The sequence below is a fragment of the Rhamphochromis sp. 'chilingali' genome (genome assembly GCF_963969265.1).
Source record: "Rhamphochromis sp. 'chilingali' genome assembly, chromosome: 2".
Classification (NCBI taxonomy): Eukaryota; Metazoa; Chordata; class Actinopteri; order Cichliformes; family Cichlidae; genus Rhamphochromis; species Rhamphochromis sp. 'chilingali'.
The window spans coordinates 12644421-12670994 of NC_137930.1; the positions used below are offsets into that span (position 1 = coordinate 12644421).

Consider the following 26574-nt stretch of genomic DNA (forward strand, 5'->3'; position numbering starts at 1 on the left):
ACACACACACACGCACACACACACAAACTTAAAAAGTAAAATGTGAATTTGACCTTTCAAAGAAAATCACAAGGGACAGACAAAGCTTAGTCAAAAGTTATGTTTAAAGGTTTACAGAATTTGTAAAGAAGTAAAAATTAAAATAACTTTTTAAAGAGGGGTTATTAGCATGATTATAACCAATATAATAGCACTTGAGGTTGCCTTTAAATGCAGTTCAGTCCCTCTATAGATGGCCATGTTAAAATGTTCAACTTCAATGGTGACTGTTAGTGTACATGTTGCATGTTTACAGGCTAGACCAGGAGTCCCCAATCCCAGTCCACGAGGGCCAGTGTCCCTGCAGGTTTTGATCCATCACAGCTGATTTAAATGGATAAATTACCTTCTCAACATGTCTTGAAGTTCTCCAGAGGCCTGGTAATGAACTAATCATGCGATTCAGGTGTGTTGACCCAGGGTGAGATCTAAAACCTGCAGGGACACCGGCCCTCGTGGACTGGGATTGGGGACCCCTGGGCTAGACTATAGTTAATTTTTTAAATTGTATAACAACTGTGAGGTGGATAATTTTTGTAGAGGTCACCCATTTAGATTGTGTTAGGTGTGCAGTCAATTATTGATTAATTAATAAATGGCTTCAATTTTTTTAAACCAGAAATGCAACAGTCTATTTTAAAAAATATTTGCTACTTTTTGTTGTCAAGTTTGATAGGAAAGTTGATGTGTTTTGGATAAGTAAACTAAAGCAGGTTATTTGAATTTTTTCTTTTTGATCTGTGTTCAATTCTAAGCAGCAGTTTTTAAAATTGTTTTCTGACATATATAGATAAAAGTAATTGATACTGCAATGAAAATGCAGTATTAGTTTGAGCCCCAGAGGAATTTGATAGAAAAATCTATTCCTTCATTTCAATTGCAGCCTATATGGACAGATAATACACATCCATGTCCTTTTAAATCAGGTTTCATCAGTGCTAAAAACTGTCACTGAAAACAGCCAAACTGACCTTTAGTGGAATTTACCACTTGTGATTAACATCAGAATACCCTGTTCTTTTCTTTCTGCTCATGTGTGTTCACAAGTGAGCGCATGTTTGTGAAAAATACGACAGCACACATCTACAGAAATCCATGTCCCCACCCAAGTGATGAGGGTAAACACATAAAATCCAGTTGACACATCTGTGCTGGAGCTCCAGGCAGGAAACGGAGATTTAATAAATGACGACACATCTGTGTCTACAGTCAACTGGCCAGACAAGTCTTTGATTTCCCTTAAGAACATCTTACTTTAAGAGAAAAAACACAGGCGTACGCACGCACGCACGCACGCACGCACGCACGCACGCACGCACACACACACACACACACACAAATACAGTCATATGTCTGGACCAGTCCATGTACACAGACATACATGGACTGGTCTAGACATATATGTTTTTACATCTCCCTCTCTCTCTTTCCTATATACAGGGAGTGCAGAATTATTAGGCAAATGAGTATTTTGTCCACATCATCCTCTTCATGCATGTTGTCTTACTCCAAGCTGTATAGGCTCGAAAGCCTACTACCAATTAAGCATATTAGGTGATGTGCATCTCTGTAATGAGAAGGGGTGTGGTCTAATGACATCAACACCCTATATCAGGTGTGCATAATTATTAGGCAACTTCCTTTCCTTTGGCAAAATGGGTCAAAAGAAGGACTTGACAGGCTCAGAAAAGTCAAAAATAGTGAGATATCTTGCAGAGGGATGCAGCAGTCTCAAAATTGCAAAGCTTCTGAAGCATGATCATCGAACAATCAAGCGTTTCATTCAAAATAGTCAACAGGGTCGCAAGAAGCATGTGGAAAAACCAAGGCGCAAAATAACTGCCCATGAACTGAGAAAAGTCAAGCGTGCAGCTGCCAAGATGCCACTTGCCACCAGTTTGACCATATTTCAGAGCTGCAACATCACTGGAGTGCCCAAAAGCACAAGGTGTGCAATACTCAGAGACATGGCCAAGGTAAGAAAGGCTGAAAGACGACCACCACTGAACAAGACACACAAGCTGAAACGTCAAGACTGGGCCAAGAAATATCTCAAGACTGATTTTTCTAAGGTTTTATGGACTGATGAAATGAGAGTGAGTCTTGATGGGCCAGATGGATGGGCACGTGGCTGAATTGGTAAAGGGCAGAGAGCTCCAGTCCGACTCAGACGCCAGCAAGGCGGAGGTGGAGTACTGGTTTGGGCTGGTATCATCAAAGATGAGCTTGTGGGGCCTTTTCGGGTTGAGGATGGAGTCAAGCTCAACTCCCAGTCCTACTGCCAGTTTCTGGAAGACACCTTCTTCAAGCAGTGGTACAGGAAGAAGTCTGCATCCTTCAAGAAAAACATGATTTTCATGCAGGACAATGCTCCATCACACGCGTCCAAGTACTCCACAGCGTGGCTGGCAAGAAAGGGTATAAAAGAAGAAAAACTAATGACATGGCCACCTTGTTCACCTGATCTGAACCCCATTGAGAACCTGTGGTCCATCATCAAATGTGAGATTTACAAGGAGGGAAAACAGTACACCTCTCTGAACAGTGTCTGGGAGGCTGTGGTTGCTGCTGCACGCAATGTTGATGGTGAACAGATCAAAACACTGACAGAATCCATGGATGGCAGGCTTTTGAGTGTCCTTGCAAAGAAAGGTGGCTATATTGGTCGCTGATTTGTTTTTGTTTTGTTTTTGAATGTCAGAAATGTATATTTGTGTATGTGGAGATGTTATATTGGTTTCACTGGTAAAAATAAATAATTGAAATGGGTATACAGTGGGGCAAAAAAGTATTTAGTCAGCCACCGATTGTGCAAGTTCCCCCACTTAAAATGATGACAGAGGTCAGTAATTTGCACCAGAGGTTCACTTCAACTGTGAGAGACAGAATGTGAAAAAAAAATCCATGAATTCACATGGTAGGATTTGTAAAGAATTTATTCGTAAATTAGGGTGGAAAATAAGTATTTGGTCACCTCAAACAAGGAAAATCTCTGGCTCTCACAGACCTGTAACGTCTTCTGTAAGACGCTTTTCTGTCCCCCACTCGTTACCTGTATGAATGGCACCTGTTTGAACTCATCATCTGTATAAAAGACACCTGTCCACAGCCTCAAACAGTCAGACTCCAAACTCCGCCATGGCCAAGACCAAAGAGCTTTCGAAGGACACCAGGAAAAGTATTGTAGACCTGCACCAGACTGGGAAGAGTGAATCTACAATAGGCGAGCAGCTTGGTGTGAAAAAATCAACTGTGGGAGCAATCATCAGAAAATGGAAGACATACAAGACCACTGATAATCTCCCTTGATCTGGGGCTCCACGCAAGATCTCATCCCGTGGGGTCAAAATGATCATGAGAACGGTGAGCAAAGATCCCAGAACCACACGGGGGGACCTGGTGAATGACCTGCAGAGAGCTGGGACCAAAGTAACAAAGGTCACCATCAGTAACACACTACAACGGCAGGGAATCAAATCCCGCAGTGCCAGACGTGTTCCGCTGCTGAAGCCAGTGCATGTCCAGGCCCGTCTGAAGTTTGCCAGAGAGCACATGGATGATACAGCAGAGGATTGGGAGAATGTCATGTGGTCAGATGAAACCAAAGTAGAACTTTTTGGTATAAACTCAACTCGTCGTGTTTGGAGGAAGAAGAATACTGAGTTGCATCCCAAGAACACCATACCTACTGTGAAGCATGGGGGTGGAAACATCATGCTATGGGGCTGTTTTTCTGCCAAGGGGACAGGACGACTGATCCGTGTTAAGGACAGAATGAATGGGGCCATGTATCGTGAGATTTTGAGCCAAAACCTCCTTCCATCAGTGAGAACTTTGAAGATGAAACGAGGCTGGGTCTTCCAACATGACAATGATCCAAAACACACCGCCCGGGCAACAAAGGAGTGGCTCCGTAAGAAGCATTTGAAAGTCCTGGAGTGGCCTAGCCAGTCTCCAGACCTCAACCCCATAGAAAATCTGTGGCGGGAGTTGAAAGTCCGTGTTGCTCGGCGACAGCCCCAAAACATCACTGCTCTCGAGAAGATCTGCATGGAGGAATGGGCCAAAATACCAGCTACTGTGTGTGCAAACCTGGTAAAGACCTATAGTAAACGTTTGACCTCTGTTATTGCCAACAAAGGTTATGTTACAAAGTATTGAGTTGTATTTTTGTTATTGACCAAATACTTATTTTCCACCCTGATTTACGAATAAATTCTTTACAAATCCTACCATGTGGATTCATGGATTTTTTTTTCACATTCTGTCTCTCACAGTTGAAGTGTACCTCTGGTGCAAATTACTGACCTCTGTCATCATTTTAGGTGGGGGAACTTGCACAATCGGTGGCTGACTAAATACTTTTTTGCCCCACTGTATATTTGTTTTTTGTTAAGTTGCCTAATAATTATGCACAGTAATAGTCACCTGCACACACAGATATCCCCCTAAAATAGCTAAAACTGAAAACAAACTAAAAACTACTTCCAAAAACATTCAGCTTTGATATTAATGAGTTTTTTGGGTTCATTGAGAACATGGTTGTTGTTCAATAATAAAATTATTCCTCAAAAATACAACTTGCCTAATAATTCTGCACTCCCTGTATATATATATATAAAATAAAAAAAATTCCCCAGCCGCCCCTGCTGGCAGTCAATCCTTCAAGCTCGGGTCCTCTACCAGAGGCCTGGGAGCTTGAGGGTCCTGCGCAGTATCTTAGCTGTTCCCAGGACTGCGCTCTTCTGGACAGAGATCTCCGATGTTATTCCCGGGATCTGCTGGAGCCACTCGCCTAGCTTGGGAGTCACCGCACCTAGTGCTCCGATTACCACGGGGACCACCGTTACCTTCACCCTCCACATCCTCTCGAGCTCTTCTCTGAGCCCTTGGTATTTCTCCAGCTTCTCGTGTTCCTTCTTCCTGATATTGCTGTCATTCGGAACCGCTACATCGATCACTACGGCCGTCTTCTTCTGTTTGTCTACCACCACTATGTCCGGTTGGTTAGCCACCACCATTTTGTCCGTCTGTATCTGGAAGTCCCACAGGATCTTAGCTCGGTCATTCTCCACCACCCTTGGGGGCATCTCCCATTTTGACCTCGGGACTTCTAGGTTATACTCGGCACAGATGTTCCTGTACACTATGCCGGCCACTTGGTTATGGCGTTCCATGTATGCCTTGCCTGCTAGCATCTTGCACCCTGCTGTTATGTGCTGGATTGTCTCTGGGGCATCTTTACACAGCCTGCACCTGGGGTCTTGCCTGGTGTGATAGACCCCAGCCTCTATGGATCTTGTACTCAGAGCTTGTTCTTGTGCTGCCATGATTAGTGCCTCTGTGCTGTCTTTCAGTCCAGCTTTGTCCAGCCACTGGTAGGATTTCTGGATATCAGCCACCTCCTCTATCTGCCGGTGGTACATACCGTGCAGGGGCCTGTCCTTCCATGATGGTTCCTCGTCTCCCTCCTCTTTCTTGGGTTTCTGCTGCCTGAGGTATTCACTGAGCACTCGGTCAGTTGGGGCCATCTTCCCAATGTATTCTTGGATGTTCCTTGTCTCATCCTGGACTGTGGTGCTGACACTCACCAGTCCCCGGCCCCCTTCCTTCCGCTTAGCGTACAGCCTCAGGGTGCTGGACTTGGGGTGAAACCCTCCATGCATGGTCAGGAGCTTTCTTGTCTTTATGTCAGTGGCTTCTATCTCCTCCTTTGGCCAGCCTATTACCCCAGCAGGGTACCTGATCACGGGCAGGGCATATGTGTTGATGGCCCGGATCTTGTTCTTACCATTCAGCTGACTCCTCAGGACTTGCCTGACCCTCTGCAGGTACTTGGTGGTTGCAGCCTTTCTAGCGGCCTCTTCATGGTTCCCATTTGCCTGCGGGATCCCCAGGTACTTGTAACTGTCCTCTATGTCTGCAATGTTGCCTTCTGGTAGTTCAATCCCCTCAGTTCTGACTACCTTCCCTCTCTTTGTTACCATCCGACTACACTTCTCCAGTCCGAACGACATTCCAATGTCATTGCTGTATAGCCTGGTAGTGTGGATCAGTGAATCGATGTCTCGTTCACTCTTGGCATACAGCTTGATGTCATCCATGTACAGGAGGTGGCTGACAACTGCTCCGTTCCGTAGTCGGTATCCGTAGCCAGTCTTGTTAATGATCTCACTGAGGGGGTTCAGGCCTATGCAGAACAGCAGTGGGGACAGAGCATCTCCTTGGTAGATCCCGCACTTGATGGTAACTTGTGCTATGGGCTTGGAGTTGGCCTCTAGTGTTGTACGCCACATCCCCATTGAGTTCCTGATGAAGGCTCTTAGGGTCCCATTGATCTTGTACAATTCTAGGCATTCCAGTATCCAGCTGTGGGGCATTGAGTCATAGGCCTTCTTGTAATCAATCCAGGCAGTGCACAGGTTGGTCAGTCTGGTCTTGCAGTCTCGGCTGATTGTTCTGTCTACCAGTAGCTGGTGTTTTGCACCTCTGGTATTCTTGCCAATTCCTTTCTGTGTCCCGCTCATGTATTGACCCATGTGCCTGTTCATCTTAGCCGATATGATGCCTGACAGGAGCTTCCATGTAGTACTGAGGCAGGTTATTGGTCGGTAGTTGGAGGGGACCGGTCCCTTCTTGGGGTCCTTGGGGATCAGGACCGTCCGGCCTTCAGTTAGCCATTCCGGGTGTCTCTTGTTAACTAGCAGCTGGTTCATTTGTGCTGCCAGACGCTCGTGGAGTGCAGTCAGCTTCTTCAGCCAGTAGGCGTGAACCATGTCGGGCCCTGGTGCTGTCCAACTCTTCATACTGGAGACCCTTTCTTGGATATCTGCCACTGTGATGGTTACTGGACCCTGTTCAGGGAGGTCGCTGTGGTCTGCCCTCAGATCCACTAGCCACTGAGCATTGTCGTTATGGGTTGCATCCTTCTCCCATATGCTCTTCCAGTATTGCTCCGTCTCCAGCCTTGGTGGTGCTGTTCTCTTATTGTTCCCTTGCCACTGAGAGTACACCTTTGCTGGTTCTGTGGAGAACAGCTGGTTTATTCTCCTGCCTTCTATCTCTCTGGTGTACCTCCTCAAGCGGCTGGCCAAGGCTGTGAGTCTTTGCTTGGCAGTTTCCAAGGCCTCAGGTATGGACAGCTTGCTGTATTTCTTAGGCACCTTATTTGTCGCACCTTTCTGCAACTCCGTTAGTTGGCTAACCTCCCTCCGTGCTACTTTGATCTTGCCCTCTAGCCTCCTTCTCCATGGAGGGTACTGCCCCTTGTGGCTGTTCAACTTGTAGCCAAGCATCTCACTGATCACTGCTGCCGTATTGTAGATCAGCTTGTTAGTGTCGGTAATCGTGGTTGTAGGTATTGCCCGTAGTGCTGCATTAACATCATCTAGCAGACCTTCTGAGGGTACTTCACGTAATCTTGGTAACCGGCTACGGGGGATCCAGGTTTCAAGCTTGGCCATGATCCTATTTTTCAGGTCAGTTCCTCTCGCACTCAACGATCCTTCTCCTATCGCACTTGGGGCTATGTACCCAATCTCGGGTGGGGGTGATGATATCTCCCCCCTGACCTGGCGTCCTGACTCCTCCTTGCCGTAGCATTTGTGTTGTACCTTGTCAATCTCTAGCTGTGAGAGCAGTCCCTTCTTTCGAATGTTGGAACACTGAGCTACTAGTTGTTTCGCCGTCATTGTGGATGTTGGGTATCGAAGAATCCATAGGTCCCTCATCCTATTCATGTAGCCCCTTCCGCCGGGGTTACTTGCGTAGTAGCATTCCAATATATATATATATATATATGTATATATATGTATATATATAAAAGAAACAATATTATCCTCTCATTAGATTAGATTTATATTGTGGATAACAAATCTCTTCAGAAAAGCTTGGATGGGTGGAGATTGGGAAAAAAAACAATGTAAGTACAAAGGTGTAGGAAGATGGGCGCCTAAATCTTTTGCATGGAAATAGAATGAGACAGATGAATAAAGACAGAGAAAGATTACTGCTGACACTGCTGACACTGCTTCCCCTGCATGCTTGATAACCAGATGTAGGAGGTTTGGGAAGGTGATGTCTTCTGAGGTCTGCTGATCTGCAGGGACTGCAACTTCTTGAACTAATGCCATACTTGATTTGATGGAAATGTCTTTATTTGTCCCTTGTCAAGATCTTTTCCTTTTTAAACTATTTTTTAGACTGATTTTGATTATTGTTCAGGGCACAAATGCAAATACCTATCATTGTTGTTGTTATTATTATTAATGTTATAACTGTAATGGTAACTGTACCAAAGCTCCTGCCAGTGTTCTGCAGACGAGCACTTTGTTTGGAAGCAGGCAGTATTGAAGGCTTCTCACACCACACAGATAAACACAAATAACACAGTTGAGCAAACACACAGTGGGAGATATGGATTTCTGTTGATGACCGTGTTCGAGTCGCCTTAAGCTGCACACCTGTGGAGAAGAAGGTCGATAACTGTCTGTCAACAATACACGTGCAGGAGTCTATGGTGCATTTGCAGCTTCCAGACAGACACACACACAAGCAACAAAAAAAGAGAAACAAGAGGGTTTGGTTTTGATCCAAGCTTTCCTGAGCTCTGAGCTCTTCAGAAAAGTTGGTAACTGTTCCTCATTTCTTTTACTGACAGTGGTTCAATCAGGCTCTTTAGATTTACCTAGAGACAAATCACATGAGATAAATATAGGATGCAATCACACGCTATTAAGTGACTGCGTGTGCATGTTCAAGTGTGTGTTCAACTGCAAGGGTCCAGCAGAACTTCAGAGACCATTAGAGAGGTCGAAACTCTGATATAATAAAACTTTGCAGTAGAATATCCTGCTGACTTTTACACATTAAAGATAGTGTAATTCCATATTTCTGAGGAGTCGTGTCAAATTGCAAAAACACACAGAGAGTACCTTTAATGTCATGTAAATTTTAATTAAAACACAAATTAGTGAGAGATATTCTCTATTGAGCATGCAGACATGTGACCATGTGTAACCCGGGTTAAAAAAGATGCATAAATAGTAAAAGATAAGTGAAATCTGAGAATATAAATATCAAAGAGTTCATTTATTTAAATTTTCTTGTATATTTAAAAAGGTAAGAGTTCATGTAAAATGATTAAAAACATGTTTGCATTGTTTAAAATAAGTTATCTTTCTTTTCTTGTGAATTGTTTGTGAGAACTGTAATTTCCTACGGGAGTAAGGTCTGTGAAGGTAACACAGGGTGGAGAAGGAAAAGGAAAAAAGAGACGAGAGCGCGAGAAGAGAGGGCGGTGGTGCGTGAGTTACACGGAGCATCCGGAGAAGTTAGCTTGTTTTTTATGTACTAAGAGTAAGTGTGTTTTGACTTTTCGGACAGATAAGTCACAGTGTCGGTAAGCTAGTGACATAACACGTAAAGTTTCAGCGTGAGTCTGCTGGGCTGTGCACGCATTAAGTTAAAGTGAGGCTAACCCAGCCGTTCGCTAATAAGGACTACTGTAGGCTGCCGTTTCGCTAATAAGGACTACTGTAGGCTGCCGTTTCGCTATAGTTGTGGAACGTAACAAGCTGCAGAGGATCGTTACCGAACTGGATAACGACGGACACACCCCAGATAGTCACTCTGAGTGCCCGCGTCACTCAGAGTACCTCTGGCAACGTGGGAAGCTAAAACAGGTAGCTTGTGGAGCACGTGGAGATCACGGACCTTCCTCATCTTTGTGCTACTGCATTCAGAGCGGAGTGTTTCTGACGGAGCTGAAGACAACTTGTTACCTGGATTAAGCTGGTGGGAATTGCACGTTTCACAAGGTACTGAGTTTATTTATTTTTTGCTCGTTGAGTGAAGAACTTCCGGTTGGGAGATCGTTTTGGATTTATACTGGAGCAATACAGGCCTGCAACGTAGGGTTTATCTCTGCCGGCTTTAGGTTTAGTTTGGGACTATAATTGTTTTATCACTGGTGGTTTACACTGTATGTGTGGAGATTCTGTGTACAGTGGGTAAATTGCTGTGTGTGTTTTTGGTTTGCCTGAATACTGAAATCTGCCATTTTATTATTTTCTTGTTTTCATTGTTTGGTAAATTAAAGGAGGGTTGCAATGCTCTACTTTAAATGGTGTATGACATGATTTACTGCACTATAGACACTAGTGTTAATTTTCGCGTGTAGTGCTACTGTTAAGGAATAAGCTTCATTGATCCCAGAAACAAAAGAGAAGTTAATTTAAAACATCGTACGAGAGTACACTAGAAAAAGAACCCAAAGCCCATTTATTTAATGGTATTGAGTAAATGAGGGCTACACATGTAACCACGTTACATGAAGTTGTTTGCCATTTTGGAGGTTTGGCAATCATGGTGACAATGTAGGATCAAATGAATAAGGCTCCCCTCACACAGACCCAAAAATCTACTTCTGATAGCTTTGGTCATTAGCATATTGCTGTGGTCTTAGTTTAAATTTGTTAGCATCTTATTCAGTTGCTCACCTGTAGGTAACTGTACTTCCTTCACCAGCAGTTACACTCCCCACAGTTGCTGGTCCACACATCACTTTCAGTGTGTATGTAGCTTAACACGCAACATAGAGGACTGCAATGGAGGGTACATCCATCTAAAACATCAAATATAAAACTACAAGACTGCTTAACCCATAATTACCAGAAAACCCAGAACTTAGAATGCTAGAATAATCACTGAAAGAAAGCTATAATGAAACTCTTCCAAATAGTAATCAAAATGAGAGCTGAAGAATAAGAGTGAAAAGCAAACTAAAAAGTCAACAAATAACAATAAGTAGAAGTCCTCATTGGCCTAACAAAATCTACAGACCATGACGTTAACAAATTATATTATTTTCCTGAGTACACAAAAGAAAAAAAGACATGAATAAACTGGAAGAAAACAGTGAAAGGAAAAACAGCATAATGACAGAAATGTAAATCAAATCAGACAAAAGCTCAAATATTTACTAATCTAGTTGCTACCAGAACTGTCTTCTATACAGTGTAAAGAAACCAGTGATCAGTATGGTTGTTTAGATTTATCCTACAATATTAAAACACCAATAAAATATTCCTTAAAATGAGCCACAAGCACAACTCATAAGATTCAACTACATATGAAATCCAGTGAGCCATAAATACATCTGCCATGACTCCATGTTGCACACTCACCAGCACACATATACACATTTGTATGTACACACTCTCACAAACATATGAAAGTTAAACGTAGGGAAACACACACCAACAACCTGACAGCTTTACTTTGTGCTTTTAGACGTAAAGTGGTCCGAAATCTAATCTGTAAAAACAATTTAATTAACTACGGTTTTCACAACTGTCCATAGTGTTTCAGGAGAATTGTGAGGTGTTTAGCTTTGGACTGGCATAATGAAAAACTGCTTTCCAGGAAAAGTTACAGAAGATAAGAGTATAAGTCAAAACAAGTGAATGTATAAGAGCAAATTTGAAGTTTGTTCTTTGGTTTCAATACATTTTTATGACAATGTAATTTCTCGCAAGATGATTATATGTAATTAAAGTTGTTCTTATTGTACATTATATACTTGATCAGCCATCACTCTAAAATATGAAATATATTTAAAATATTCTAAGTTAAGCTCCCAAAGAACAAATCAACAAATCATTGCATTACATAACATGCAGTCACTGCACGGATGCGTCATCACTGTGAAAAATTAATTGATTAGACAGAATCTCTTATGTCAGGGAGAAAGTTGAACAGAGATAAATATCTGCATGCCTTTTCTTTATTAAATATGTGATTTTAGGTTGGTGACAGTACCAAATCACAACAACAGTTGCCTTGAGGCGCTTTATACTGTAAGGTAAAGACCCTACAATAATACAGATATCAAATGACCTGTATGAGCAAGCACTTGGTGACACCGGGAAGGAAAAACTCCCTTTTAACAGGAAGAAACCTTAAAACCTTAGGCAAAACCAGGCTCAGGCTCATCCTGTCATGGCCATAGCTGGACTGGCCATCGGGCATACCGGGCATTTGCCCGGTGGGCCGCTGGCGATTTTTTGTTTTTATGGGCCGATGGTTTTTTTTTTTTGTTTTTTGTTTTTTTTTAGGAAGGGTATATATATATATATATAATGAAAGGTGTTGGATTGGCCAATTGGTCATGATCGACTCTGGGCTGGACCAATTACAGCCGAGGAGGCTGGCTGCACCCTCCCCCTTCTTTAGCAATCACGTGATTTTCGCGCATTGCATGCCGGGAACTCGTGGCAAAACAATCCAAGTACCGCATCAAATGCAAACATTTGCAGCACCGCAAAACGTTCATTCTCCGGTTCCAATACCTTCTTTTTTTTTTCTTTGCCGCACAAAAAAGGAATGTACAAAACAAAAGGAGAATAATGCCGGTCCGTACAAAGACAGACTCGACGAAAAGACAAAGAAAAGATACGAGGAAAAATCAAAGGAGTGAAAGAGTGGACAAAAGACGTCAGCGTGCTGCCCAACTTTCACCACGCTCAGATTTATAATTATACGCTTCTTGGAGTGAGTGCATACACTCATGAACTTTAGTAACTTCAGGTCACTGCAACAAGCCCAGGTACAGTTTACCGACGGATGGGTACAGGACTTGAAATGCACCGTGTAGAACGAAAGACTATTGTACATATCATAAGTTTACCAGTCTCACAAATCGTCTTCATAAATACACATTCATTAACAGTTTATTAATAGGACCTTTAAGCTCAACGGTAATTAATTAGTAGTGGAAATAATTTCTGGTAGTGTAACAGTGTTTGTGGTATTATTCCACTTGCCACAAATATCAGTGTAATGGGGAAACAGCGCCCCCCTCTCGGTGTGGCTGGCTGCAGTAATCGCTGCCAGTCTGCCGTACGAGCCATACGAGAGGTGAGTTGTATTGTTCCGCACACAATATAGCTAAGTAGTACAGACACATAAAACATGTTTGATTAGCTGACGAGCACCGAGTGTAATAAGTGCTTAGTGGACACATGTCCAACACCAGTTTTATGTACTTTTCATTTGTTTATTAATGTGTGAAACTGTATGCTAAAGCGGAATGCTAATGAGATGTTCTGCCGTAGTGTGCTGTGCGGAGTGGTGTGTGGCGAGCCTGTGCACTGATAATACACCGTTGTTTCCATTCAGGTACATCATTTGTTGTTGCTGTTATTTTATTGTATATTAGAAATTGTAATATTGCTGCAGTAATCGCTGCCAGTCTGCCGTAGCCATACGAGAGTGTGCTGTGCGGAGTGGTGTATGGCGAGCCTGTGCACTGATAATACACCGTTGTTTCCATTTAGGAAATAAAGTGGCAACGATCGATCAGAGACTCCTTGTCTTTTTAAAAACACTACACAACGCAGAGTCGAGGAGTCTGTTTGGGCCGAACTGTTGCAGCGGGATGAAGCAGAAACCGGTTACAGTAGCATTACAGAAATGTAGCAGTGACAATAATATTGTATATTGTAATCGCAATGGACAATTAGTGATACAAAACAACTGTTTTATCCTGTGAATAAAAGTATATGTTTTTGTCAGTGTACCATGGTTATAACAGAAGCGAAACGCAATATTGTGTCAGAATAATTCACTATTTATGCACAATAAATAAAGGAGCATAGCGCGACAATTTCTGTTCAGCGCCAGACTTGCTTGTAACCTATATCACCAATTATGTTAAGAAAAATGACGTATTAACTACTACAAAACTCTGACCTTTGTGGGAATGCTTGGAACAGACTAACATGTGAGCTGGAGTGTTCTGAGACGTTATATTTGGTATATCCAGACCATCCATCGGCTCTTACTTCGGAAACATGGCTTAAAAAATTTCACTTCAACGACGTAATCCGATTTAAAAAAAAAAAAAAAAAAAAAAAAACGATCTCTTTACCCGTCGACTTCCTGTGGCTGTCATGCGACCGGCTATTGCAGTTAATAATAATACAACAGCTTCTTGCCATTTTTTGGGTTTCTTTTTATCGCTGTGTAACTGAGTTCAATTGAAAGCCTGCGTGCGCTAGTACCTCTTGCCACAAGTTCCCAGAATCCTTTGCGGTTTTATCCCTGAATGACGTCACATTTTCAATCTTTATCCTGGTGGGCCGGTCTCTAGTCAAAATGCCCGGGCCGATTTTTTGTCCCAGTCCAGCCTTGGTCATGGCTGTGCTGTGGCAGGCAGGATGTGGGACCCAGGTGCAGGACTCGAACGCGAAAAGGTAACGTAAAGTGGCAGCTTTATTCACTAGGAAAACTTGAATACTAGATCTAAGAAACAAAACATAATAACCGGGAGCTAGGAAACTAGGAACTCAGGAGACCAGAAACTAGAAAACAAAGAAACTAAAAAAGTAGGAGCTGACGAGAAAACAAACACGGAGACCAGGAGCAGCACAGAGAGGGTATGACGCGACAATGGGCAGAGGGAAACACAGGGAGTAATGAGGGAATGGGAAACAGAAAGGAAACACAACACTGGGACTAATCTGACGTAACGAGATGGGGAGGAAGCAAAACTGAGTACACTGAACACAGGACAAGGAACTATCAAAATCAAACAGGAAACACACGGACCGAAATGCAAGCTTAACACAGTGACTGGGGACACATAGAGAACATAGAAACAAGGGGGACTAGACATGAAACGTGGGACATGGGCACAGCACAGAGTAGACATGGGAACAGAGACTAAACACAGGCTGAGATAGAGACTAAGGGAGGAAGGACTACAGTCACTAAGAACATAAGAAATAAAGATAACCAAAACCAGCAACAACAATAATCAAAAAATATAATTCCAGAGTCTGAAACTAAATACTGGGTTGCAGACTCAGTGCCGTGACACATCCGGTGTCTCCCTGGATGAATTGGAAGCAATGACTGAGTCATTGGTTGGAAGAGGTGGTTGACATGAATGAAGTTTGAGACTTTATGCCTATACTGGTGCCTCCGAGATCCAAACCCAGAAAAGCGGTAGAAAATGGATAGTATGAAAATTTCTTTTTATTGTCATCATTAGAGTTCCACCTAGAGCTGAACAATAGACTGTGAAACTAAACTCCCTATATGAATGTGAACAGTCATTCTGTAGACAAGGGATAAGTCTTTTTGGTACCAGACGTTTGGCTGATTTCTGCTTATAATATGCTTTTGGTCTGAATTGCGTTGTCAAATCATGTTTTTGTTGAATACAGGTAAATGGTACATATGAGGAGCTCTTTTGGGGAGCAAAAGTACTTATCCACAGGTTCTGTCTGATGACATTTCAGCTTTTTATTTGTTTTTCTTAATTTATCACCCGTCTTAAAAAAAGATTTACACCAGCTGGTTGTTTCCTTTAGAGACAAGGTCATCAAATAGTATTAGATGTCATTTGGTATTAGATGTCAATATACATCTTATATTCTTTTCTCACTTTAAAAAATAATTACTTTCATCAATGTCTTTTTTTCAATGAGCAGCATACTAAATGTTCTCCTTAAGAATGAAGCTCTTTAGACAAATAACCTGTTGTTAATGTAATGTCAAGAACCATGTTAATATCCACTTTGCTACACAGCAATTGGACTGTTATTTCTAACCTGCTTCCTTCAGAAGCAAAACACATTTAAACCAAGATGAAGTGGGTGTATGTCTAATGTGTCTTATGAATACATGCATGCAAACTTACTTCTCTGTCCTTGAGCTTCATGGCCAGTACTAACTGGTTTCTGTGATTGGCCAGTGCTTCTCTGTAATTGCTTTTGGAGAAAAGGGCAGAGCCGAGGTTCCCATGAGCTCGACATTCCCCTGACTGGTCACCTGTGGAAGACGAATTTTACCTACACTGTAGCCGTTTTTCAACACACCATAAACTACTACTTTCAAGTTTTCCATACCTAGAGTCTTGGTCACCTCCAGGTCCTGTTGCATGTAGGCCATACTCTTCTCTATATTACCTAAAGACCAGTATGCAGAACTAAGGGCAGAGTAGACGGATCCACGCAGCTTTAGTGAGCACGTGCCAATCTTCAGCCCTGCCTCCAGGACTACAGCTGAGGCTCCATGGAAACCATGTGTCAGTAGCTCCTGGCCGATGACGGAGACAACCACAAACGGACTCTTGTCTAGCTTCATCTTCTGCAGCTGCTGGTAGGTGGGCTCAAGTGTGTCTGTGAAGATGTGACAGATAGACAAAAACACACAGGTGATTTAAGAAAATTCAATTATTTATCATTTTATGTGTTACAAACATTAATATGACCATTCTTAAGCGCCATTGGACAAGATACTGAGTGTGTGGCCTGAAAACTTCCTTGGCCCTGTGGCATTCGGCTGTGGGATTGTAGCATCCTGCTGATACAGAAAGAACACTACACCTGCCCTGGCTCTTTTTCTACACAGAAAGTAAAATAAAAGCAGAAGCCCTGGAACTTCTGTGTTTGTGCTCGTGCACACTTTCAAAGCAACACTATGCAACTTTTAAGAAGTAATATCACACTTACTCTTACAAGTAGAGACTTAAATTAATAAGCGATAAAATGCACCCACACTTAGAAGCAATGCTGGTAAAGCCTCATTAGGTCTGGCATGACCCATTTTAAGCTTATGTAAGCACACTTTAAAGTCTATATTGCTCTGTAAGTGCTGTGTAACTTCAGAAAAGTCTGAAGTTAAACAGCACAGAATCTTATATCCTTTTGCTACTATGTTATAGTCTCAGAGCAAACACACAAAAATATGCATCTGCTATCTGATGACAACTACATCTACAAAATTCTGCTTCACAGATGACATTTTCATATAATTTAAGCTAAATGTATGTAGCCTCAAACAACAGTTTTCTATTTAAAGACATAAAGGACTTAAGTTCCATGTTCCATGTTTTGGAAAGATTGCAGCACATCTCAGCTTTGTGTTCAACTCTGTGTGCAAGCAGGCGCGCGTGTGTCTCCTTCACTATGTGAATATCATAATGAAGCAGACACACAGAGCAGACATGAAGTAAAGCTATTGTTATTCAAGTTGATCGCAACTCTTTGGGGTTCTATGCAATTAAACAATCCCTAAATTGGAAAACGATTGCTTGTGGAACATCTAGGAGGAAAAAAAATCCACATTCACCCATAACAAAGTATGTAATTGAAATTGCTGCTGCTGAAAGGGACTAACTGAAATATTTTTACAAAAACAAATATATCTATTCCAAGTTCAATACCCCCTCCCAACCCCCCAAAAAACAAAACAAAACAGTTATCTTGTGTCAAAAGTCATATTTTGTAGTATTTGAGATGAACTGTAGCAGTTGCCATTTGCATTTTTCGAGTCTTTCATTCTGCTTTGTCAAACTGAAAAGTTTTGTTTATCAGGCTAATCTGAGGAGGACCTAGTAGATAGCGTTCTGTTACAATTGTCTACCCTAGAGGCCTAGAAAGACAGAGGAGCCTCCTACTCTTTCATGCTGATAACAATGCAGCTCCTTAGTGTGTGTGTACTGCACACTATACTGACATTCTCTATGGTCCAACATGTTGCCCTGCCTACTGCTTACTCAAGCATTGCAACTCAATTTTACTTGGAGGCTTGCTTTGAAGATTATAAGAGATCAAGTTTTGAAGGGTGCTGCCCTTGGGTGGGAGAACAACCTCCTGCAGTGCAACAGACCTGCGGGAGAGCTTTGCTGTAGTCCAGGCTGGACTCAGTTATGATATACTGTTTGCTGCTGCCACTGATTCAAACATACTGTCATCATTTTCAAAATGTGCATTTTTTGTTTTCCATCTACTCCATTCTTCTGGCAGCGCTACTGCTTAAACTTTGAAACAATGTCTTTTGTTTTCTGTTGTAAATTTCTAATTTGAAACATGATAAAGTCCATTATCAATAGCCTTGTGCTCAACCCCACTGGATACACAAGTTGGACCTCAAAGGGAAATAAGATGAAGGGAGGTTGGCTGGTGCAAGAACACATGCAAATGCCCAGCTCTAATTCAGATACAGCTGAAGGGCAAAACAACATAATCCAGTGCAAATTCTAGCCTGCAAACCATTCTTGATTGTTTGTACTTTTCCTTCATCTTTGTGTGCTGTTGAGACCTACACATAAAAGTACACTGTGAACTGTGGGGTGGTTAGATCAATGACACATGAGAATCTACCTTGTAAATATTTCATCATGAACCCTGCGAGAAGCAAATTCATGTGAATAAACATAATGATAAAACTAACCTAGACCCTTCAGTGTCCACAGCGCTTTAATTTAAGGATGTTTGTGAACTTCCTAAATCTGGAAGAGGACATAATCAGGAATTAATCAGAACACATAAGTTTTCTGTGCTTCAGAAGTGTGTACACCCACTGAAATCTTTCAAATGTCAGTCATTATTTCTAGAAATTAGTATTTGGCCTTAAAATTAGCATTCCACCTCTGTGGCCCGCTTCAGCCGCTGGCAATTGCTGTCTGCAATTAAAGAAGCTGCAGTTTACGATCTGTCTAAAATGTAATCTCGGCGCTGAAGTGTACCTTTGACTTAATCAAAAACCCACAAAATTCAACACCAATAGAAATGGAATGTAACAAAGTACATATACATTATAATTCTGCTCTACTACATTTCTCGGAGGCTAATGTGCTCATTTATCCCACAGCTCTATTTGTGTATCAAATTACATTTTTTCATAACCGTCTTGCTCAGTATCTACAGTTTGGGGTTTAAAAGTAAAGATGATGCATCCCTTTATGGCAGAGAATTATTTTTCTATTTTACTGGCTTTAATTAAAAAAAAAAAAAAAATAAAAAATTCTCCCCTATAGCCTTTTTTAATTGCAGTTTGGTCCATATAAAGCTATCAAGTCATAAAGCCACCAAGTTTCCTATTTATGACATTCTGTGTTACTGTATTTTGCCTGCTACAAGCCTGTTTAAACACGACTCTGTTATTTATTTGTATGCATGCTGGACATGTGGAGGTCTATAGTGCAACTACAACTGGACAGGTCCAAATTTTTTGTGGGCCGACACAGCGGTACAGTGGGTAGCAATGCTATCCACAACAAGGAAGAAGGTCCTAGTTCAATTCAATTCAATTTTCAATTCAATTTTATTCATATAGCGCCAAATCACAACAAAAGTCGCCTCAAGGCGCTTTATATTGTACAGTAGATACAGAGAAAAAGTTGCCTGGGGTCTGTCTGTGTAGACTTTGCATGTTTTTTTGCCATAGTCCAAAAACATGTTGGCTAAGTCAGCTGGGGCTACAGCTTCCAAACAGTAAGGATAATGGATGGATATTTGGACAGATGGTTGGTTTTCCTGCTTTTGCTTTGGCACAGATTTTATACCAGATGCTCTTTCTGACACAATCCTCCCATTTTGTCTGGGCTTTAGGAGTACTCTACCTTACAATCACTGTAATCACATTACATTTTTTCATAGTGCATTATTGTACTAAATTCAACAATCACTTTACAGTAACAATTATGTAATTCTTTGTGTTACAAAGATTTTGCCTAACAAAGCTATATTTCTTGAGGGTTCAAGAACTGAAGGAAAGTTCAGCTTCAACAATCAAATCGTATTTATTCAAATACACCAGTGCTGCTGCCTGTCAATCAAATTATGTTATGACATGTAAACATAACTTGTATCTAGTTGTTGGTCACTTCAGAGAATCATCACCCTGTTATGCTGTTGTTGTATAAGCAAATTTATAAAAGGCAGCTAGATTGGCTAATCCTTACTCCTTTAATCTGTTAGGTTGTGTTCTGCTCCAGCCTAAATATAAGGCACACCCACAGTCAAGAGCTGAAACAACATGTGAATCCTGCCTATGTCTCAGAAAAATCATACCATGTCATATATACCTATTCATTTTTTACCTTCCTTAACTTAGATGGCTTCAATAATGCTATGTTGACAGCATTAATACTGTAACTTGCTCACTCACTCACTCACTCGCTGTACCTGAATGTAAATAAATATGACTGTGGGAGACACCAGACAACAACAGTCTTTATAATTGGCAGTAGATGTGACACCTGTCACTTCATTGTCAAGAAGATTCATCTGAAGCAGGAATGGATGAGAGTCATTCCTTTACTTCCACAAGTGGAAGCTGGCGATGACTACCTTTTATCTCCACGTTTCTCTTTCCGTTCTATCTAAGATGCTTGTTTTATGCATTTTCTGAATCTCTCTTTTCTCTATATATCTCTCATCTCTCGTATCAAACATGCATCCCTTTCTTTGTGCGGCCTGAATCATCAGAGGGATCTTTTATTTTTTTTCACATCCTAGTCCCGGAGGAGGGCTACTGAATAAAAGAATAAAAGAAAAGTAATAACTTGGCAGTTTCCCTAGTGCATACATCTAACTTTCCTTGCCTACAAGTTTTCCAGCACAAAATTGTAGTTTTCTGCTTATGATGTTCTTTTGTTTGTCTCTCCCCTTGTAAATGTGAGTCATGTTGTTTCAGATGTGTTGGCACAGTGAGAGAAAGGCGGAATGAAGTCCGGTGTTAGACATGCCCACCTCTTAGAGGCGACTTCATGGCAGCCTCCACCATACCAACAAGCAGCTGGAGACTCTTGGGGTCTTGGGCGAGGCCGGAAGCGAACGCTGCCAGGGCATCGGCATGACGACCCAGGTACTGTAGGGCAACACCCTGACGAAAGTAAGCCTGAAAAGAAAAAACACAATTATAATTTTTTTTTACATTTTTAAATTTCATATTTTTTGACATTTTGAAACACTTGTTTATTTCTCTTCTGAGGTTTGTTGAAATACTGCAAAAATATATAACTGCAGTTTTATGCAAAACAGCAATAAAGCTACACGTATACATAAAAGGGCATAGCGGTGATTAATTTAGCAAAATGCTAAATGGACGGGTACTTATATAGCACCTTACTATTCACTTTCAGCACTTTATATTACAGGTCTTATTCACCAAAGCAGACACGCATTCATACTGCACTCTTTTTTTCTTCTTCTATGCCTAAGTGCTTCTTATCTAACATTCACACACACACTCGCACTCTGGTGTATCCAAAAATATGGTGACACATGGAGTGGAGGAGCTGGGGATCAATACACTAACTTTAGACCATGTTTAATACAAACATTCACCATATTAACACTACATAACAGAACTTTCACTTTAAATGGTCTGTTTGGTTCTTTGTTCACACCATGAAAAGTTAAGTTTAAAAAAATGTAATATCCTTATTTATCATATTTATCTCTAAATGTGGATTGTTGCTTTGAAGTCTGACTGTTGAACAAAGACATTATAAATATTACAAGTTTTGTTTCTTCATTTATGTCCTTAACACTTGGGATTCGACTGTACTGTTAGCTCCACTGTTAGGGAATAGCCTCCTGTTCAGCAAGCCAGAAGTCTTTCCATTTTAGATTTTTACATGACTGTCTTTGAGAAGGCTCTGAAAAAGATCCAATAGTTTAAACATTTACAGAACCCATTCTGAATAAGGAGAACAGTTACACTTGATAGTTAACAGAGTTTGGCACAGCTGTTTTTGTTCTATGGTTCCAACAGCTGTATTTGAATTGTTTAAAAGCACACAGAAAACTGTGCTCTTCTCTAAAACATTTTTACTTTAGTCTAATCTACTTGCTAGTCCACACACTACTGTACTGTTTGATTTATTTGCACATATGTGTTAGCCATGCATCTATTATTCTTTGTTTTTAACGTGGGGTATCCTAAATGTTCCCTAATGAAACCTGTTCTATTTATAGATTTTTGATTTGCTTTGATATTTGGTCATCAAACACAGCAAGACATCATTATTCAGTGTCTGAAAAACTCAGGTACATTAGCTGTAGTTGTTGGGTCTGCGCTTCCACAGCCCCACTGGTTTAGAGACTTATTCCCGATAACGAAGCAAGATGAACACCTCAACCAGTTTTTCACATGCTAGCAAGGGAAGGATCTCAGAGCAGCCCTTCTGCCCTCGGTGTAAGACCACTTCGAAGAACAATCACCCCACAGCAGCCTTTTATTTCTGTGACACACAGTTTCACAAACACTCATTGTAAAAATCCCCCTATGGTGTCAGGCACTAGGTGTGTATGTATGTGTATGGATGTGCACGTGAGAGTGTGAGTTTGTGTCTGGGGGTGCGTTGGTGTGACCTCCTGTCCACAATAGGGTCATAAAGGCAGGAAGTTTACTAAACAAGAAAACAGAACCCTCACATAGGATGTGCTCCTATAAAAGACTATAGCCTCCTCCACCAACACGCTGGGGAGAGAGTCAGAAACAAAGTAATGTCTTTGACCATATAGTTTGAACCAAGCCTTACAAATTTAAGTACAATAATGGCAACATTTAACAATTTGACTCCAACAGTAGTAAAAACAACCTTTGGATTAAAAGTAACTTTTTAAGAAGTGCTCAGTGATTTTCACATAACCTTAAATAATGAAAAGGTCGAGCACCGATGTGGCATTTACACATTGGTTACACACTCTTTCCATATAACACACAGCAACATGCATTTCATTAGGACCCCTTGTGCATTTCACAGCTGGATTAGAGACAATGCATCATGACATCAGATTCATGAAGACAACTCAAGAGACGGCACGTGCAACACAAACATATCTTCTTCTCTCACTGCTGACCTTACTGTAACCTAATTGTCTTGCCCCCTTCTCTCTTCGCCTTCATTCCTCTTCTTTTTACTTCTCATTTATCATCCAACCTCCCCTCCCCCCATTTAAGCACAAGCTCTCATGACAGTGAGTGAATTAAGACAAAGAGGAGATCAATTAGATTACATGCTAGCTGCTGTCCCGCCTGCCACTTTCTACAGCCATGCCGTCTTTGTCCCATCCTCATCTTCAGACAGCTTCATTGAAACAAATGGAGTCTGAGGTCAAGTCTCAGTGCAGAATGTGAACAGACCACGGTGTCATTTCACTGATGATTAACACGAAAGTGATTTAAATGGTTGGTAATTACAGCTGAGGCCATATGCCTTAACACACTCATTATGAAAATGCCTCAGTCAGTCACAGCAGGCTAATATTATAATATTCTCTATTTGTGGAGCACTTTTCAAAAAATCAGAGTCAAAAGTTAAATTGCTACAAAATATGAAATACTTAAGCTGTCCAATTAAAGTGAGTTTTAAGAAGCTGGTTTAAGGTTTTAATGTTGTGGATCGTTGAGCTATCTGAGTTCATATTGCCGGCAAAATCCTAGAGTTTGTTCTCAAGTCTCCGTCCACTAGTGTTCCTAACCTGATCTCTCTTTGTACATAGATTTCTTGGACCTGTCCCTTAACCAGTTTGGAGTGTCTGTTTGTCGGAGTGGCATAGAGCGTGGAGAAGTGTGAGTGGCAGAAGAGGAGTGATTGTGTGAGCAAGAAGAGGAGAACAGAGACTGTGTGGATTCCCCACTTTCCCCCCTGGAACCCTGTGCCCCCTTTCCCTGCACCTGTAAATATACTGCACCATGCAGTTAATCCCCTTTGACAGTTTTCCAACAGTCTTCAAGGTGTTCTCAGAGATGCTGAGCACTTGTTGGCCCTTTTGCCTTCACTCTGCGGTCCATCTCATCCCAGACCATCAGAACTGGGTTTAGGTCAGGTGACTATGGAGGCCAGGCCATCTGGTGCAGCCCTCCATTACTCTCCTTTTTGGTCAAATAGCCCATATACACTCTGGAGGTCATCGTCCTGTTGAAAAATTAATGATGGTCCAACTAAATGCAAACTGGATGGGATCGCTGCAGGATGCTGTGGCAGCCATACTGGTTGAGTATGCCTTCAGTTTTGAATAAATCCCCAACAGTGTCACCAGCAAAGCACCCCTACACCTCCTCCTCTATGCTTCACAGTGGGAACCATGCATGTAGAGACCATACGTTCACCTTTTCTGTGTTGCACAAAGACATGGCAGGGGGAACCAAAGATCTCAAATTTGGACTCATCAGACCAGAGCACAGATTTCCACTGGTCTTTCATTCCTTATGTCTCTTGGCCCAAACAAATCTCTTCTGCTTGTTGCTTTTCCTTAGTAGTGGTTTCTTAGCAGCTATTTGACAGTAAAGGCTGATTTTCGCAGTCTCCTTTGAACAGTTGATGTAGAGATTTGTCTGCTACTGGAACTCTGTGTGGCATTTATCTGGGCTCTAATCTCAGATGCTGTCAACTTACAATTTCTGAGGCTGGTGACTCAGATGAATTTATCCTCAGTAGCAGACTTGACTGTTGGTCTTCCTTTCCTGGGGCGGTCCTCATGTGAGCCAGTTTAGTCGTACAGTAGATGGTTTTTGTGACTGCCCTGGCTGTTAGCAATTTTCCGAATTGAGTGACCTTCAGTTCTGAAAGTAATGATGGACTGTTGTTTCTCTTTATTTAGAATTTATATTATGGTGAGAACCAATCAGCTAATAGTTGTCAGGGCTGTGAGCTGTGTACCAACCTGCATTCTGCACAACACAACTGATGGTCCCAACCATATTAAGAAAGCAAGAAATTCCACAAATAAACTCTGACAAGGCACACCTGTGAAGTGAAAACAATTTCAGGTGACTACATCATGAAGCTCCTTGAGAGAAGACCAAGGGTTTGCAACGCTGTCAACAAAGCGTGTTTCAGTGTAGCTATTTTCAGGAATCTAAAATATAAGACATATCTAGAGTTATTTATCATTTTTTCTTTGCTACATAATTCCACATATCTTGTGTCATATATTTGATGTCTTCAGTATGTATCTACTATGCAGAAAGTAGTAAAAAATAAAGAAAAACCATTAAATGAGAAGGTGTGTCCAAACTTTTGACTGGTAGTGTATATTTTAAAAATACATTTAGAAATTATAAGAACTCTTTCATTAGGAATATCATAGATGTACTCCAAAATGATTGTCAAATAATGGGTATATAAATACTGAATAAATGCTTTAAAGTGGCAGGATTAATTCCAACAGCTCTAAGTCATTCCTGTTGACAACCACAACTTAAACCATAACACCAGGCAATCAACATCTGTTGATTAAATTAACAAATTTTCTGGTTCTCTTGGTTCTCAGTGACAACTGGATCACATCTTGGAGAAGCTCACTGCAGTCGTGAGTTCTCAGATTCGGCTCTTTGAGCACAAGAATGACAACATCACGTCAGCGTAAGCTCACGGCTCTCCAACGGGAGATTGAGAGACCAGTGTCGGACTGTTAGAACAACTTCGCACTAAAGTAAAAACCACCATCACTTCATGCGGATACCCCTTCAGCGCCAGCTGCGGTCTCAAGGCTGGAGCTGAACAACAACACCCTGATATGGACTGTGTTTAGACTGTTCTTCCCATTCTATGCAAGGCCACCCGGGTTGGCTGGAAGACTGTTTACTTAGCCTGGCAAGGCTAAGGACACTGTCTCAACTGAACTCTGGACACACACACACACACACACACAGACATATATATACACATGCAGATGTACACTCATCCCCCCTTACCCCTCCAAACGCCTTTGACGCTTATTCCCTTCTGATGCTGACGGTGGATCAAGGAGTCTGGCTGTCTCTCACCCTTTACCCATCCCTGTTGCTTGTCATGTGTTTTTTTGGTGTATTAAGAGTTTTTTCATGTGCTATGTGCAGAGGTGTTTTTTTTTTTTCTGTTCTCAAACTGATTTCCCTATTGGAGCTCAGTCTGGGGGGAGTTAGTTTTTTCTCCTTATCTTTCCTCATGTGGTGCTTTTCCATTGTTATACCTCTCTGACCTGTCTTCCCCATGTGATGTTTTCGTGTAATCTATGTATGGTCGGAGGGAAAGATGGCGCCGCCATTGCGTGCAATAGGTCGGCAGCCTTAACATGAAATTTCCCCTTGTGGGACTAATAAAGGTATCTTATCTTATCTTAATAAACTGTGTGTGTCTGGGTCATGCACTAGACTGGGAAAAAAATTTAATTTCCATTTGATAATTGTATCTATTGTAAAGTAGTATCAACTACCAGCAATGATGCCAAGTGTCCGTGCTGGGGATAGAGATATAGCAACCTGGCCTCTGACCCTCATGCAGGCTGGAGAGGATAGAAGAGGAGCTAGACTGGGATGTAGTGCTGGGGTGACATATGGACACCCCACCTGTGTGCCTACCTCTACTTAGCACTGCCCCTCAAAACTGTTGCCTTCATGCTGATCTGGCTAGTGTGTGGAGGATGCAGTGTTTCTCATTTAGGCATTCATGTTCTATTCTGGACCTTCTAGGGGGAAAATCCAGTCAAAAAGGATAATTATATCAGAGGAGGAAAGTTATAATCACAGTGATGATCATTATCTCTGCATGAGCAGACAAGCAGCATAATGGGTAAGGTTGAGTAGCATGTGTGCGTATGGGAGTGAGAGAGTGAGGATGAGAGGTTAAATCTATATAGGTGTGTGTGTGTGTGTAAGAACGTTCTACCCCTATCAGTGGCGTAAACATGCCAGATCCAGACAGAAAATGACAGCAGGAAGAGTCTGCCTCCACCACCACCTCCAGCC

At 41.7% G+C, this 26574-nt stretch overlaps 1 protein-coding gene and 1 long non-coding RNA gene across 6 annotated transcripts in view; one reads left to right on the plus strand and one right to left on the minus strand.

Annotated features, from left to right (window-relative positions):
- ttc28 (tetratricopeptide repeat domain 28) overlaps positions 1–26574 on the minus strand; it is a 160996-nt gene that overhangs the window by 55830 nt on the left and 78592 nt on the right. For all 4 annotated transcript variants that reach the window (XM_080876642.1, XM_080876641.1, XM_080876640.1 and 1 more), the window contains 3 exons: positions 20586–20733; positions 15954–16226; positions 15746–15876 (listed from right to left, as the gene is read on the minus strand). In XM_080876642.1, coding sequence (XP_080732768.1) covers positions 15746–15876; positions 15954–16226; positions 20586–20733 — 552 coding nt within the window. The remainder of the gene's footprint in view (positions 1–15745; positions 15877–15953; positions 16227–20585; positions 20734–26574) is intronic.
- LOC308393124 lies at positions 9491–25983 on the plus strand. Of its 2 annotated transcripts, none has more exons than XR_013970924.1 (3): positions 9491–9857; positions 20530–20700; positions 25119–25983. It is a non-coding gene; the product is annotated as an uncharacterized lncRNA (long non-coding RNA). The 2 variants fall into 2 exon arrangements; XR_013970925.1 differs by lacking the exon at positions 25119–25983 and adding an exon at positions 23346–25099.